Source organism: Ursus maritimus, unplaced genomic scaffold, assembly GCF_017311325.1.
Source record: "Ursus maritimus isolate PB19 unplaced genomic scaffold, ASM1731132v1 scaffold_21, whole genome shotgun sequence".
Lineage (NCBI taxonomy): Eukaryota > Metazoa > Chordata > Mammalia > Carnivora > Ursidae > Ursus > Ursus maritimus.
In genome coordinates, this window is record NW_024424564.1 from 46,888,757 (window position 1) to 46,904,528 (window position 15,772).

A 15,772-nucleotide genomic window follows, 5' to 3' on the forward strand; every position below is an offset into this window, starting at 1 on the left:
GGGCAGGGTGGAAGAGGACAGGCTGTGGACTCAGCTGGCTTCAGATTCCGGCGCCAGCACTTCTTAGCATCAACCTCTTGAAGTTTCAGCCGCCCGTTTGGAAAATAGGAATAACGAGCAGACCCACTCCTTCCTGGGCCTGAAAGCCCTTGGTAGAGCACTTGGTCAGGGAGCACTCAGTGCACGGGACACTTCCAACCCCCAGAGCCACCTATCAGTGGAGCATGGTGGTAAAGAGATTTCCCTTGTCCTTGAGCTGGAGGGGCTTCTGCCCCTGTGCACAGGTTGGAATTCCACCGAGGGAAGAGGGAGCTCTTAGGGAACGAACACTGAAGGTTTAGGTTGCGTGTCTGCCATCCTGGGTTTACACCCAGACACAGGCAGCTGCCACGAAGACTGGCTAGATCCTGGAGCAGACCAGGGTGTGTGTGTGTGTGCACGTGCCGGGGGAGGGGAGGCACAGAGAGGGGTGCAGGGAGAGAAGGCCCATCGGCACATCCTAAAGGATAGGCCTGCTGGCCGCAGACAGCCAGACGTCAGGCTTGACCCACACCTCTTTCAAATACCTGTCCCTTGAATTCTTGCAAGCCCCACCCCTCTGCTGGGCAAGTCAAAGGGGCTACTCGGAAGGTGCTGTTGCTGAGCTCCAGCTAGAACAGCAGGTGGCCCACTGACAGTATGGGCACAGCTGGGCCGGGGGAGAGCTCCCAGCGGAGGCCTCAACCCTGGGCATCCACTGACCCCCCTGGGATGCGAGTTCTCCCAACACACTGCACGCCCCCCCCACCTTCTCACCAGAGAGAGGAGACCTTCGCATTATCTGTCCTTTGCGTTCTACCCCTCGCTACTTCCAGAAGGCATCTGAGGAAGCATAGGGACAGGGATAAGAGACCAAGAGACAGGCCAGGTCAGGCCCACCAAGCAGGTAACTGGAACCTTTAATTTTATTATGTGGAATGCTTAATGCGGAGTTAATAGGGGCTGGAATACCTAGGAGAAGGGGAGAGGGGAGAGGGGCCTACTAAGATAAATAAGAGGGGGCAGTAATGAGTTACATGTGGACTGTAGGGGCTGCAGAACAGGAAAATAGGGGCAGACAGAGCTACATACTTTATTCAAATACCACTGGGAGGCAAAGGGCAAAAGGCCAGGGCAGAACGTACATGTCAGGAGTTTAGTGTCTTCAGCCTGCTGCCAGCAACCTGGGTGCCAGGCCCTGTGTCTCCTCCTGGAGCTGAGGGCTGGGGCCTGAGCAGCTCTGCCGCTCTGGGAAGCCCGAGGAGTTGGGGCTGACAGGGCAGGGACCGCAGAGCCTGGTGAGGGGAGAGGGAGTTGGCAGGGAGCCTGGGAGGAAGGCTCTGTGAATTGTCTCTGAATCCTTTCCTGGAGCCCCTGCGTCCTCCTCCGGGACGTGCCTCAAGGTCTGGGAGGTTGTGGTGGAGTAGGACTGGGGCGCGCTCTCTCCATTAGACAAAGAATGGGGTGATTGGCACAGAATTGGATCTAGAGGCCTCTGTGCCAATTCCTCCCTGTGTCCAGAAGGGGAGGGGGCCCTGAGGGGATGAGGAGACCTCCCTCTGGCTGTTCAAAGCTGTCCTCAGCCCCCGAGTGGCAGACGTAGCCCACTGTAGGCACTGATGCAGGTCTCTGGCTGGCTTTGATCTTAGGCATGTGGCCCAAGTGGCACGGGTTATGTCAGACCCCTCATTCTCCACGAGGGAGCGAACATGGGCACAGGTGTGGCAGGGCCTCCGATTCCCATCTGACCCTGGATGCCTCCCCCACTCCCAGAGGAGGGTGAGTGGGTCTTTCTCAGGTCCTGGGATGAGGGTCATTCCTGGGGGGAAGGTGCAGCCCCTCATCATTCAGTCTAGGGGCGACAATCAACCTCCGTCTCCTCTGCCCAGCCTAGTAGCCCGGGCCTTCGCCTGGGCTGGAGCCTGGTTAGGACGGGGTGGGGTCATCAAAGGCAGTGAGCCAGACAGAAAGCCTTCCCTCAGCCGTCAGCCTCTGCAGCCTCCTCCACAGCCACCACCAGGCCTGAGATGGGTGAGGAACGGGGCGCGAGGGCTGGGGGAAGGGGCGTGCTACCCAGACGGGCCGGGCAGGGTGGTGGTGATGACTGGGCCCCCTTTAAGGCCGGGACAGCGTCGTATATACTGGCTGCTCCCAGTGTGTAGGGCTGTGGGACTGGGGCCCTGAGGGGCTGGGGTCAGAGATGGCCGTGTAGAGGGGCCGCTGCGAGGGCCCCATGTAGGAGAAGGCCGAATAGAGGCCAGAGGCCTGGCCCGAATGGCCATAATAGGGTCCTGAGGGCTGATGGTCAGAGTAGTCAAACTGGGGGCGGGAGATGGAGGGAAAAGCGGATCCGTAGTGGGGCAGGCTGAGGGAGGTGTAGGCGATCTGCGAGGTGGATGGCTGGTCGGTGTAGTGTGGGGGGCCCTGGGGCCCCGCGGTCTCCGTCTTCACCTGGGCTTTGGCATCCACACCGGGTGGCGAGACCGTGGGCAGAGCCACGCCTGGTGGCTTGGAGATCCAGGCGGAGTGTCCACTGGCCACAGCCAGGGCGCTGCCCAGCCCATAGCCAGCTGCCGAGTAGCTGCCCACGTGGCCCGGGTGCCCATTGGGTGGCAGGTACTGGTCCAACTCAGCCACATCAAAGGTCTCCATGTTGGACATTACCTCATGGCTGATCTCACCGATGTCCACGTTGCCGAAGTCGATGTGAGGCTTCCCGCCCTCCCCCATGGAGCGCCCATCCCGCTTGGGGTCTGCCTTGCCCGACTGCAGCTCTGTCTTTGGGGTGGTCGGAGGGGTAGGTGGGCCATGGCTCTGGCCTGGGTGGAAGGGAGACAGAAAGAAAGCGGGAAGCGAGGTCAGAGGCTTCTGGATCCTGATGGTTTGCCGTCGGAAAAGATGCCTCCAGGAGGCTGAGGATGGATCACTGCGTGACCTTGTAAGCTTTCCGGGTTTGGGCACCGGAGTTAGCACTTAATTCTGTAACAGTCTAGGGCTGGTCTCCAGTTGTTTCTGAACTTCCCCATTCTGAGGGGTGCGTCTGCCTCCCCCACCTCCCCCAGCAGGACTCCCTCTGTCACCCACCTCCTGCAGCGGCTTGCTGCATTTTGAAAAACGTTCCCTGTTGGGAAGTTTTTCCTCATATCAGCTGCCGTCGGCTTCCTTCCCTGCTCCCACTGCCCCTTAGCTGTCCACCCTGATGAGTCTGGCCCGTCGGTCTCTGCCTCTGCCAGCTGCTCTCCTTGTGGCTGACCTCGCCGGTCCTCATCACTATTGATTGCTTCGCTTTGGCTAGCTTGCCTGTGCCTCTCCCCCCGCCCCCCACCTTTGGCCCCCAAACGGCCACGTGTCCCCTCTAGCCCCATCCGTCCTCCCAAAGCCAGCTCAAGTGCCTCTCACTCCAGGAAGCCTTCCCTCTGACTCCACCCCACCAGCCACATGCTCAGCTCTGCTGCCCCTCCTTCCTCCAGCTCCTTTTCCTTGCTTGATCAGGAGGACACTTAGGTAACTGACTTGCTCCACCCCTGTTCCTCTATTTTCTTGTTCACATATTCATTCAGCAAATGCTTAGGGGGCACGGTGCCAGGTGCAGGGCATACAAACGTAAATAACACGAACCCTATCTTTGCAAGTCCAGAGTCTTGGGGAGGACCCAGAGACTCACACAGGATTGGAGGGCAGCATCAGAGTGACAGGCTATGCAGAGGGCTCAGAAGACCAGAGGAGGAAGCCACCCACCCTGCCCTGGGGACTTGAGGAAGGTCTCACTGAGGAGGGGAAGCTGAGCTGGGCCTTGGAGGCTGAGAAAAAGCCCATGCCCACAGTTGTATTCTGAGGTGGCTGTTTGGTATGTGGTCTGGGGTCTTCTGCTCTGTGTGTGTGTGTGTGTGTGTGTGTCCCTGCATTTCTGAAGGTGAGGTATATAAGTGTGTGGGAGAGATGGCCAGACTGGGGATCCCATCAGAGAGAGAACATGTCCATAGTCTATGAGACTGGGGGCTCCTTGAGGGCCGGCCCATGTCTCCCCCATCAGACCAGAGGCAATGCCAGGTCCTGCACTGGCCAAGTGCTCTGGATTTTGAGAGACCTGCCTGGGTTTGAATCCTGGCTCTATCATTCACTGTGTGATCCTGGGAAAATGCCCGTGTTCTCTAATCTGTCTCCTTATCAGTAAAACAGAAGTGATACCAAGTGGCTCAGACATGGCCTCCTTCTGGCAGGTACAGGCTTCATGCACACTTGTTTCTTCTTCATTCATTTGTTTGCATTCCTGCTCCTCCCTCTAGACTATGGACCTCTGAGACTGGGGAGCTTCTCTGTTGGTGCCCCTGCTCCCAGGTCTGGCACAAAGGAAGACTTGGGTGTGTCTCCTGAGGGCAGAGCTGTGCTTACGGAGACTTCCCGTGTGCCTGACCCCACGTATGGCATTCTGTACGTTGTACGAACATAAGCAAGGCAGCACTGGTGCCAGCAGAGGCCCCGGAGTCCAGCTGCCTGGGCTCAGACTCAGCTGTGTCCATTTTCTCATCCATGACACGGGAGTTGCTTGCCACACCACTGACGTGTGAGCCCAGGCAGTGTGGCTGCCTCATCACAGTTCAGAGTGATTGAGTGAGTTCATACACGTAAGGCAATTAGGGTGCCTGGTACACAGTAGGCACTCAATTAACGTTAGCTGCTATTTTCATCATGAAAATGCAACGGGATGCCCTGTGTCTGGCCCCTCCATGGCACCTGCTCAACATCACATGCCGTGGCTCCCCCATCAGACTGGGAGGCGGGAAAGAGGCAATGATCTCTCCTCCATCTGATCTCCCATTTCTCAAAATCATCCTGTCTCTGCTTTCCCTGTTGTAACTCACCCCTTGGCCTCCATGGCCTCCTTAACTGGCCTCTTCACTCAGCAGCTGCGCCCTCTTCCATCAGCCAGAGCCTGTTGCCCAGCCAGTTCTTCTGGCGCCCGAGTTCCCACTGAGCTCCCTCCAGGACCCTGCACCCCAGCTGGGGCAACTGCGTAGCCTGGCGAGCCTCCCTGGCGCCCAGCGCGGTGGTGGGGCTGAGTCTCACAGCAGCCAGCCCTTGCCTCTCCCCAGTGCCCAGGCTCTCCCCACCCGCAGCTCGTCATCAGCCCAGCGCTCACCTGAGGGGTGCTCAGGGTTCCCGTCGGACATGGGGGAGCCCTCTCCTGGGTGCCGGTGGTCCAGGTGGGCGCTCTTGTAGTGGGCCTGGATGGCCGCAGCACCGCCCTGCTCAGCCTCACCGCCGGGACACTCTGACTCCCCCTGGGCCGCCTTCCCGTTCTTCCGCCTCCGGGGCTGGTACTTGTAGTCCGGGTGGTCCTTCTTGTGCTGCATCCGGAGCCGCTCAGCCTCCTCAATGAAGGGGCGCTTGTCACTCTCGTTCAGCAGCCTGGGGTGTACAGTTGGGGGAGACGGCAGAGGGGCCAGCGTGAGTCTGTGCCCTCAGACAGATGAGGTGGGGGGGGGGGATGGCAAGCCCAGAGGGCAGGCGGGGCGGGGCGGGGGCTTGCTCTTTGATTTACAAATGAGAAAGTGAGGCCCAAAGAACCACAGGCTCAGAAGGCTGTGATCTCTGTCCCTAAACTCTCAGGGGCTGGGGTGTGAGGGGAATCAGCCTGCTGCTCCTGGCAACCCTGAGGATGGAGTTAGAAGTAGGAATAGAGCGCTTTTTAAAGATTTATTCATTTATCGGAGAGAGAGAGAGGAGAGGAGAGAGAGAGAACGAGAACACGTGTGCATGCACACATAAACAACGGGGGGGGGGTGTCAGAGGGGGATGGGGAGGGACAAGCAGACTCTGCTTGAGGAGCCCAAGGTGGGGCTCAACCCCAGGAGCCAGGAGAAGCTCACAACCTGAGACAAAACCAAGGGTCAGACGCTCAACCGACTGAGCCACCCAGGCACCCCAGGAATAGCGCTTTTGAGGGACACAGAGCTTCAGTTCAAGGAAAGAAAAAACTTTTTCATCATCAAAACTGTCTGCAGGTAGAGCTGCCTGCCTCCTTAGGGGGTGAGCTCCCTGGGGCTGGAGGTATGCAAATGGAGAAACAGCATAGTGAGGGGGAAGAGTCCAGTCTCTGCTACAGGCTAGCTGTGTGACTACGGGCAAATTGGGCAAATCGCTTCTATGAGCCTTAGTTTCTTTGCTTATCAAATGAGAATGATAATGCTTACTTCACTGGTGTGGGATTGGCCAGGGTCCTGGGTGTGAAGGAGACCTGGGGATGGATGGCGGGCATCTTGAGAAACAGGTGCTGTTCTAACAGGGCTGGGGGGCTCAGACAGGAGGACCTGGGCTGGGCCCTCTCAACTCCAGAATGCTCACTTTGTGAATTCCACTGTGGTGTGGCCGAAGGGGCAGGATGTAAGTCCCCTTCACTATGTGGGGTCACGGCATCCCCGGGGGACATCATATCTCCTTGTCCAGGGGTGCCAGAGGGTAGAGGAAGCTAGACATTCTTCCCAGACCCTGGGACAGAGGCAGATAGACCCTGTCCTCAGCCTGAGACCAGCCATGGAGGAAAGCCCTGAAGGCAGTGCCCCTGCCCACCCAACTCCAGCCTCAGGCAGGGCTGGAAGATGGTGCAGGGGGTGATGTTTAAGGCTTGGCTGCCCCAGGGCGAGGAGGGCAGCATAGGGTACCTTTCAGAAGGGGCTCAGGGGAAAGAACAAACTCATAGAATCCTAGACGTGAGGGACTCTGTGGGTGTGACTCTGTCCTGCCCAAAGGGCCTCTCTCTCCAGCTGCCCACCCCCTCCCCAGTGGCTGCCCTCTTCCCCCAGTCAGGGGAAGGCCTAGCCCTCCTCCCCAGGGTGGGAGGGGGTGGTCATACCAGGCACCTCCTAGCCGGCAGCAGCATTCCTGTGCAGCTTAGCCTCCCCCGGCGGCCTCCTCCCCCCAGGCTGCCAGAACCCAGCCCTAATGTCGCTTTCTCCAAGGGTCCCTCTAGCTGAGTGATGGGATGAAGACCCCAGACCAGCACCTCCTTGGGGTGAGGGAGTGGGCTGCCGCCTTCCTCCCCCAGCTGTGCAGGCCCCCCTCCTCCTCCCCAGCCAGGCCTCAGGGAGTCTGGGCTGGCAGAGTGGGCAGGGCAGGCCTGGAGGGATATGTGTGTGTGTGTGTGTGTGTGTGTGTGTGTGTGTGTGTGTGTGTGTGTGTGTGTGTGTGTGTGTTGGTGGCGGGGAGAGCTGCCCTAGAGGGTGCGGAGCAGGCTCAGCCTGAAGCCAAGGGACTCAGCACAGAGGCTCTGGAGTGGCTAGGGACCCTGAGCTTCCTCTTCTACCCCAAACCTTCCTTGTGCCCTCTGTCCAGCTGGCAACTGGGTGTGAATCCAAGCAAGAAAACAGTAGGGGGCATGGAGTGGGGGCGCAGGCCAGAAGAGAGGGAAGATTCCGACACAGCACACACTGTTGCCTCCCATGCTAGTTCCCAGCAGTACCCTAACCTTGACAGAATCCAGCCCCCCAACCCCCCTACCCTCAGCCCCCACCCCAGCCCGGTCCCTCCACGGTCCTTCAGCGGCTACAGCTGGCTAACGAGCCTCCAAGTCCTGACCCCCACCTGACTCCAACCTCAGCTCTGTTCATTCTCTCCTAACCCCAGACCCATCCTGCCCCCACCAAGTAAACCATCTCAGATCTAATCTTGACCCCAGCACCAGCCTCGCTCAGCATTGCCCACCAGGCCCCCACGTCACCCACAGCTCTAACTGTAAACCTGATCCTCATTTGCACACTACCTAGCCTCTGTCCTCTAGGTCTCCAAGGTTGGAATAGGGGCCGGGAGAGGGTAGGCTGGTTCTCCCCGCAAACTGGGAATCCCCCCAAGGTGGGGCACCGGCTGCTGCTCCATCTGCTCTTCCTGTCAGGGAAGGGGCCTGTGGACTTGGGGGTCAGGAGAGGCTCCGGCCTGTGACCCCCTTTCTAGTCTCTGGGGTTAATTACTCTCTCCAGGCAAGTCAACCAGTGTACAACCGTCAGCATGTGATCAGCATCGAACAGTCCTTTCCCAGGCGGGCCCTGAAGGTTGGCCTGACTGCCGGAGCTCACACAGCCACTTAGGAGCCAGGACCTGGATGCTGATGTGTCCGACCCCAACCTACTTCCAGCACCCTAAGCAGTCTGTCTGCATGTCTTTCTCTTTTTGGGTTTAGGGCCCTGTTTTCCAGTTCTGCCTGTCTGGCCCATCCCCCTTCCCGGCAGCCTGGGATTCGTGAACCTGGGAGGGATTTCAGGAGGGGCCCCCACCCAGGATCCACCTGTGGGCATAGCCTTTGATCCTTGTCATTGTCCTGCCACCCTCCTACCCCTGGGCCTGGGTCCTGAACAAGCAGTGCCCACCTTCCTGATGGCCTACACTAGATTGGCCCTTGGGGCCAATCAGTAATGGCCAGAGACTAGTCCTCCCGAGGGAGCCCAAGCCCCGGGCTCTGGGCTGGGGGACCAGGGACAGGGACAATGGAGGGTCTGGTCTTAAATCCTTCACAATGGGTTGAGGGAGAAGTGGGGTCCATCCTTTCTTTGATGCTGTCACTGGGCTGGTGCTATGGTCTGTTCCTGACCCCCAGGGTCTGCTCCATCTGCCTGTCTGTCTCCCTCCTGGTTGTCTGTCTCACATTTGCTCTTCGTGCCCAGGGCGAGCAGAGTGCTGAGCGCTGAGACTGGGAGATGAAGGGGTACCAGGCCACCAGCAAACACATGGGGCCATGGGGCCGGATGTGAATCCCTCTTGGTCTCTTGGGGGGCCTTCTTGATTCTTCTACTACCCTAAACCTTTGGCCTTCTGGGCCCAATCTCCATTATACTGGGGCCCACAAGGGGAGGGCAGCAGCAGGAGGGAGGCAGGCTCCTCTGAGACGCCCCGACTTTCTGAAACTCAGGTGCGCTTCACTCCCGCTCTCCCCCCTCTGCCCTCCCCCCCACCTCCTGACCACGCTTTAGAACGAAGGGAAGGGGTGACTCGCCACTGTCACCAAGGAGAGTGTGGGGGAAGACCACTACACGAAGAGTCAGGAGACCTGGGTTCTGACCCTGCTCTGCTACCAGCTATGACGCGGCCTTTGAGGTCCCTTTGCCTTTCTGGGCTTGTCTCTTGGGCAGTCTAGTGGGGAATCAGGTGGCCTCTACAGGCTTGCGTCTCCTGGAGCCCCTGGTCTTTTTCTGAGCTGCCCAGGGCACCTGAGGTGGGAGGTTGTTGCCCGCTCAACACATCCCAAGGAGCCAGGCTGAGCCCCAGACCTGAGGTGAGGGGTGGCAGACTTTTTCCTTGGAGGGCATGTTTGTCCCCAGAGGTTTGGGCTGGACCCAGGGAACCAAGGACTCTGAGGCACCCTGGGTAGGAAGAGGGGCCAAGGTTTCCTCCTGGCTAGGGCTCTCAGCTCCAGCTCTGGGGCTGGAGGGGTAGGAGGCTACTCAAGGCTGGGTGGGGCCCTGGAAGAGAAGATGGCGCCGGACTGGGGGAGGGAGGGAGAGAGAGGCAGGCCTGGCAACTCTGGGACAGGGTGGGAGGGGAGACTTCTTTCTGTGTGTCTCCTTCCCTAGAGGTTAAAGAGAAGAGTCCCCCCACCCCCCGGGAGGAAGGGAGGATAAGGAAGGCACGATGAAGGTAGCTGGGAAAGGACAGGATCCTGCAGTGACAGATTTGCCCTTGGCGGCTCTCCATCCCTCACTCTTTCAAAGACTCCTCTCTGAATTCCTTATTTTCCTTGAACTGCCCCCCAGTTCTCCATCTGGCTGCCTTAGTTTCCCTGCCTGTCCAGCTCAGTCTTCAGTTTTTTCCCAAGCATTTCTCGGGCATCCTTCTGACCATTGGGGCCGGTGGCAGTGGCACCCTCGAGTGTGCTGTGCCTGCGGGAAAGCCGTTAGTGAAGGCCTGCGGTGTGGGGCCCTCGGGATCCTCCCCTCTCTCTCGCCTTCACTCCCCTCACCCCCACCCCAGGAAGAAGCTCGGGCCCTTCGCCTGCTACCGACAGAATTCCAACCACGAGGGGGCGCCCTCCGGCCCGCTGCCCCGGGTGGGGAGCCTTGCCTAGGCCGCTGGCGTGCTAAGCCAGCGCAACCTCAAGGGGGTACTCGTGGGGGAAGGGCGGGCCCAGTGCCCACACCTGGGCTTCCAGTCCCGTCAAAACGGTGGCTGCCCCCGCGAGAAGGGCCCGGGCAGTCTAGCCTGAATCCACCTGCAGCTAGGGGGCCCGCGGGAGCTCCCCGGAGGCGAGTCTGGGGCGCTCACCTCCAGAGCTTGCCCAGCGTCTTGCTGAGCTCCGCGTTGTGCAGGTGCGGGTACTGGTCGGCCAGCTTCCTGCGCGCCGCCTGCGCCCACACCATGAAGGCGTTCATGGGCCGCTTGACGTGCGGTTTGCTCTTGCTGGCGCCGTTGACGCGCACGGGCATGGGCACCAGCGTCCAGTCGTAGCCGCTCAGCACCTGGCTGACGGCCTCGCGGATGCAAACGGGGAACTTGTCATCGTCCGCTTCGCCGTCCTGCTGCTCCTTCTTGACCTTGCCCAGCTCGCCGGGCCCCGGGCTGGCTCGCAGGCCCGATCCGCCGCCGCCGTCGGGCCCCAGCGAGGGCGCGCTCCCCGGGGACAGGCAGCGCGGCTCCTCGGAGCCCACGGGGCTCAGCTCCACCTCGGACAGGTCCTGCTCCTCCGCCATGTCGCCCCCGGCCGCCGCCGCCTCGGCCGCCTCCCCGGGGCCCGCCGCCGGGGTCCTTGCGAAGAGTCCAACGCCCACCTGGACGGGAAGGAGGGCGCGATGGAGCGGCCGTGCGCACAGCCCCGACGGCAGCCCGAGACGCGACGCGGGCACAGCCCCGAGGTGGCGCCCGCTCGGCTCCCCCTAAACTCACTAGAGCCCCTGGGGCCCGCGCACATGCCAGACCCGGCTCGGCCTCCTAGCGCCCGCCTCCGCGTCTTCCCACCACCTGGTCCCAACCGTCTCTTGGTGTGGGTGGGTTTGGGTTTTTTTAAACCTCTTTTTGGGTGGAGGTTTGTTGATGGAAAGGAAGAAAAACGGACTCTTTATTCTGCTCTAATCCTGGCTCCTGGAATTTCCCACCTTTTCTCTCACCTTTCCGTCTTCCCTTCTGCCTGCTCCCCCGATGGAGCCCAGAGGAGTTGGGTGGGGGGCAGATGCGGGGAACAAACTCATAGAATCCTAGACGTGAGGGACTCTGTGGGTGTGACTCTGTCCTGCCCAAAGGGCCTCTTCTCTCCAGCTGCCCACCCTCCCCAGTGGCTGCCCTCTTCCCCAGTCGGAAGGCCTAGCCCTCCTCCCCAGGGTGGGAGGGGGTGGTCATACCAGGCACCTCCTAGCCGGCAGCAGCATTCCTGTGCAGCTTAGCCTCCCGGCGGCCTCCTCCCCCAGGCTGCCAGAACCCAGCCCTAATGTCGCTTTCTCCAAGGGTCCCTCTAGCTGAGTGATGGGATGAAGACCCCAGACCAGCACCTCCTTGGGGTGAGGGAGTGGGCTGCCGCCTCCTCCCCCAGGCTGCAGGCCCCTCCTCCCCCAGCCAGGCCTCAGGGAGTCTGGGCTGGCAGAGTGGGCAGGGCAGGCCTGGAGGGATATGTGTGTGTGTGTGTGTGTGTGTGTGTGTGTGTGTGTGTGTGTGTGTGTGTGTGTTGGTGGCGGGGAGAGCTGCCCTAGAGGGTGCGGAGCAGGCTCAGCCTGAAGCCTAAGGGACTCAGCACAGAGGCTCTGGAGTGGCTAGGGACCCTGAGCTTCCTCTTCTACCCAAACCTTCCTTGTGCCCTCTGTCCAGCTGGCAACTGGGTGTGAATCCAAGCAAGAAAACAGTAGGGGGTATGGAGTGGGGGCGCAGGCCAGAAGAGAGGGAAGACCCGACACAGCACACTGTTGCCTCCCATGCTAGTTCCCAGCAGTCCCCACCTTGACAGAATCCAGCCCCCAACCCCTACCCTCAGCCCCCACCCCAGCCCGGTCCCTCCACGGTCCTTCAGCGGCTACAGCTGGCTAACGAGCCTCCAAGTCCTGACCCCACCTGACTCCAACCTCAGCTCTGTTCATTCTCTCCTAACCCCAGACCCATCCTGCCCCCACCAAGTAAAACCATCTCAGATCTAATCTTGACCCCAGCACCAGCCTCGCCTCAGCATTGCCCACCAGGCCCCCACGCACCCACAGCTCTAACTGTAAACCTGATCCTCATTTGCACACTACTCTAGCCTCTGTCCTCTAGGTCTCCAAGGTTGGAATAGGGGCCGGGAGAGGGTAGGCTGGTTCTCCCGCAAACCTGGGAATCCCCCAAGGTGGGGGCACCGGCTGCTGCTCCATCTGCTCTTCCTGTCAGGAAGGGGCTCGTGGACTTGGGGGTCAGGAGAGGCCCGGCCCGACCCCTTTCTAGTCTCTGGGGTTAATTACTCTCTCCAGGCAAGTCAACCAGTGTACAACCGTCAGCATGTGATCAGCATCGAACAGTCCTTTCCCAGGCGGGCCCTGAAGGTTGGCCTGACTGCCGGAGCTCACACAGCCACTTAGGAGCCAGGACCTGGATGCTGATGTGTCCGACCCCAACCTACTTCCAGCACCTAAGCAGTCTGTCTGCATGTCTTTCTCTTTTGGGTTTAGGGCCCTGTTTTCCAGTTCTGCTGTCTGGCCCATCCCCTTCCCGGCAGCTCGGGATTCGTGAACCTGGGAGGGATTTCAGGAGGGGCCCCCACCCAGGATCCACCTGTGGGCATAGCCTTTGATCCTTGTCATTGTCCTGCCACCCTCCTACCCCTGGGCCTGGGTCCTGAACAAGCAGTGCCCACTTCCTGATGGCCACACAGATTGGCCCTTGGGGCCAATCAGTAATGCCAGAGACTAGTCCTCCTGAGGGAGCCCAAGCCCGGGCTCTGGGCTGGGGGACCAGGGACAGGGACAATGGAGGGTCTGGTCTTAAATCCTTCACAATGGGTTGAGGGAGAAGTGGGGTCCATCCTTTCTTTGATGCTGTCACTGGGCTGGTGCTATGGTCTGTTCCTGACCCCCAGGGTCTGCTCCATCTGCCTGTCTGTCTCCCTCCTGGTTGTCTGTCTCACATTTGCTCTTCGTGCCCAGGGCGAGCAGAGTGCTGAGCGCTGAGACTGGAGATGAAGGGGTACCAGGCCACCAGCAAACACATGGGGCCATGGGGCCGGATGTGAATCCCTCTTGGTCTCTTGGGGGCCTTCTTGATTCTTCTACTACCTAAACCTGGCCTTCTGGGCCCACTCCATTATACTGGGGCCCACAAGGAGGGCAGCAGCAGGAGGGAGGCAGGCTCCTCTGAGACGCCCCCGACTTTCTGAAACTCAGGTGCGCTTCACTCCCGCTCTCTCTGCCCTCCCCCACCTCCTGACCACGCTTTAGAACGAAGGGAAGGGTGACTGCCACTGTCACCAAGGAGAGTGGGGAAGACCACTACTACAAGAGTCAGGAGACCTGGGTTCTGACCCTGCTCTGTACCAGTAGCCATGACGGTCCTTTGAGGTCCCTTTGCCTTTCTGGGCTTGTCTCTTGGGCAGTCTAGTGGGGAATCAGGTGGCCTCTACAGGCTTGCGTCTCCTGGAGCCCCTGGTCTTTCTGAGCTGCCCAGGGCACCTGAGGTGGGAGGTTGTTGCCCGCTCAACACATCCCAAGGAGCCAGGCTGAGCCCCAGACCTGAGGTGAGGGGTGGGCAGACTTTTTCCTTGGGGCATGTTTGTCCCCAGAGGTTTGGGCTGGACCCAGGGAACCAAGGACTCTGAGGCACCCTGGGTAGGAAGAGGGGCCAAGGTTCTCCTGGCTAGGGCTCAGCTCCAGCTCTGGGGCTGGAGGGGTAGGAGGCTACTCAAGGCTGGGTGGGGCCCTGGAAGAGAAGATGGCGCCGACTGGGGGAGGGAGGGAGAGAGAGGCAGGCCTGGCAACTCTGGGACAGGGTGGGAGGGGAGACTTCTTTCTGTGTGTCTCCTTCCCTAGAGGTTAAGAGAAGAGTCCCCCACCCCCGGGAGGAAGGGAGGATAAGGAAGGCACGCGAAGGTAGCTGGGAAAGGACAGGATCCTGCAGTGACAGATTTGCCCTTGGCGGCTCTCCATCCCTCACTCTTTCAAAGACTCCTCTCTGAATTCCTTATTTTCCTTGAACTGCCCCCAGTTCTCCATCTGGCTGCCTTAGTTTCCTGCCTGTCCAGCCTGCCTTCAGTTTTTCCCAGCATTTCTCGGCATCCTTCTGACCATTGGGGCCGGTGGCAGTGGCACCCTCGAGTGTGCTGTGCCTGCGGAAAGCCGTTAGTGAAGGCCTGCGGTGGGGCCCTCGGGATCCTCCCCTCTCTCGCCTTCACTCCCCTCACCCCCACCCAGGAAGAAGCTCGGGCCCTTCGCCCCTTACCGACAGAATTCCAACCACGAGGGCGCCCTCCGGCCCGCTGCCCCGGGTGGGGAGCCTTGCCAGGCCGCTGGCGTGCTAAGCCAGCGCAACCTCAAGGGGTACTGTGGGAAGGGCGGGCCCAGTGCCCACACTCCGGCTTCCAGTCCCGTCAAAACGGTGGCTGCCCCGAGAAGGCCCGGCAGTCAGCCTGAATCCACCTGCAGCTAGGGGCCCGCGGGAGCTCCCGGAGGCGGATGGGGCGCTCACCTCCAGAGCTTGCCGCGTCTTGCTGAGCTCGCGTTGTGCAGGTGCGGTACTGGTCGGCCAGCTTCCTGCGCGCGCCTGCGCCCACACCATGAAGCGTTCATGGGCCGCTTGACGTGCGGTTTGCTTCTGCTGGCGCCGTTGACGCGCACGGGCATGGGCACCAGCGTCCAGTCGTAGCCGCTCAGCACCTGGCTGACGGCCTCGCGGATGCAAACGGGGAACTTGTCATCGTCCGCTTCGCCGTCCTGCTGCTCCTTCTTGACCTTGCCCAGCTCGCCGGGCCCCGGGCTGGCTCGCAGGCCCGATCCGCCGCCGCCGTCGGGCCCCAGCGAGGGCGCGCTCCCCGGGGACAGGCAGCGCGGCTCCTCGGAGCCCACGGGGCTCAGCTCCACCTCGGACAGGTCCTGCTCCTCCGCCATGTCGCCCCCGGCCGCCGCCGCCTCCCCGGGGCCCGCCGCCGGGGTTCTTGCGAAGAGTCCAACGCCCACCTGGACGGGAAGGAGGGCGCGATGGAGCGGCCGTGCGCACAGCCCCGACGGCAGCCCGAGACGCGACGCGGGCACAGCCCCGAGGTGGCGCCCGCTCGGCTCCCCCTAAACTCACTAGAGCCCCTGGGGCCCGCGCACATGCCAGACCCGGCTCGGCCTCCTAGCGCCCGCCTCCGCGTCTTCCCACCACCTGGTCCCAACCGTCTCTTGGTGTGGGTGGGTTTGGGTTTTTTTAAACCTCTTTTTGGGTGGAGGTTTGTTGATGGAAAGGAAGAAAAACGGACTCTTTATTCTGCTCTAATCCTGGCTCCTGGAATTTCCCACCTTTTCTCTCACCTTTCCGTCTTCCCTTCTGCCTGCTCCCCCGATGGAGCCCAGAGGAGTTGGGTGGGGGGCAGATGCGGGGTCAGTCTCACTCCACCCATGCCCCACCGCAGGGTCCCAGGCCCGGGCCCAGGAAGGCAGGAGCAGAGGAGCGGACTGCGCACTCACCTCCTCGGACCTCTCCTCCAGTCTGGGGCTCGTCCTTAGGAAGTGGAAAACCGTGTCCCAAGGTGTGCGGTCCAGCTCGGGGCTGGGGGGTGACGCTGGTGGGCTGGGAGGGAGGGGCTGGGGGGCCCTGAGCCTCAGGCCACGGCCTCGTCAGGACGGAG

The 15,772-nt window shown here is 60.9% G+C and overlaps 2 protein-coding genes across 2 annotated transcripts; both read right to left on the reverse strand.

The window, feature by feature from the left end:
- Positions 1–1,176: 1,176 nt before the first annotated feature.
- SOX10 (SRY-box transcription factor 10) lies at positions 1,177–15,762 on the reverse strand. The gene is made up of 4 exons (XM_040637509.1): positions 15,612–15,762; positions 10,267–10,769; positions 5,159–5,427; positions 1,177–2,837 (listed from the first exon to the last, which is right to left on the reverse strand). Exons 2-4 carry the CDS (start codon positions 10,689–10,691, stop codon positions 2,134–2,136), a joined length of 1,398 nt encoding a protein of 465 aa, XP_040493443.1. The 5' UTR covers positions 10,692–10,769; positions 15,612–15,762; the 3' UTR covers positions 1,177–2,133.
- On the reverse strand, positions 14,628–15,050 carry LOC121104368 (transcription factor SOX-10-like). Its single transcript, XM_040637084.1, has one exon. The coding sequence runs from the start codon at positions 15,048–15,050 to the stop codon at positions 14,628–14,630; it is 423 nt and encodes a 140-aa protein (XP_040493018.1).
- Positions 15,763–15,772: the final 10 nt, after the last annotated feature.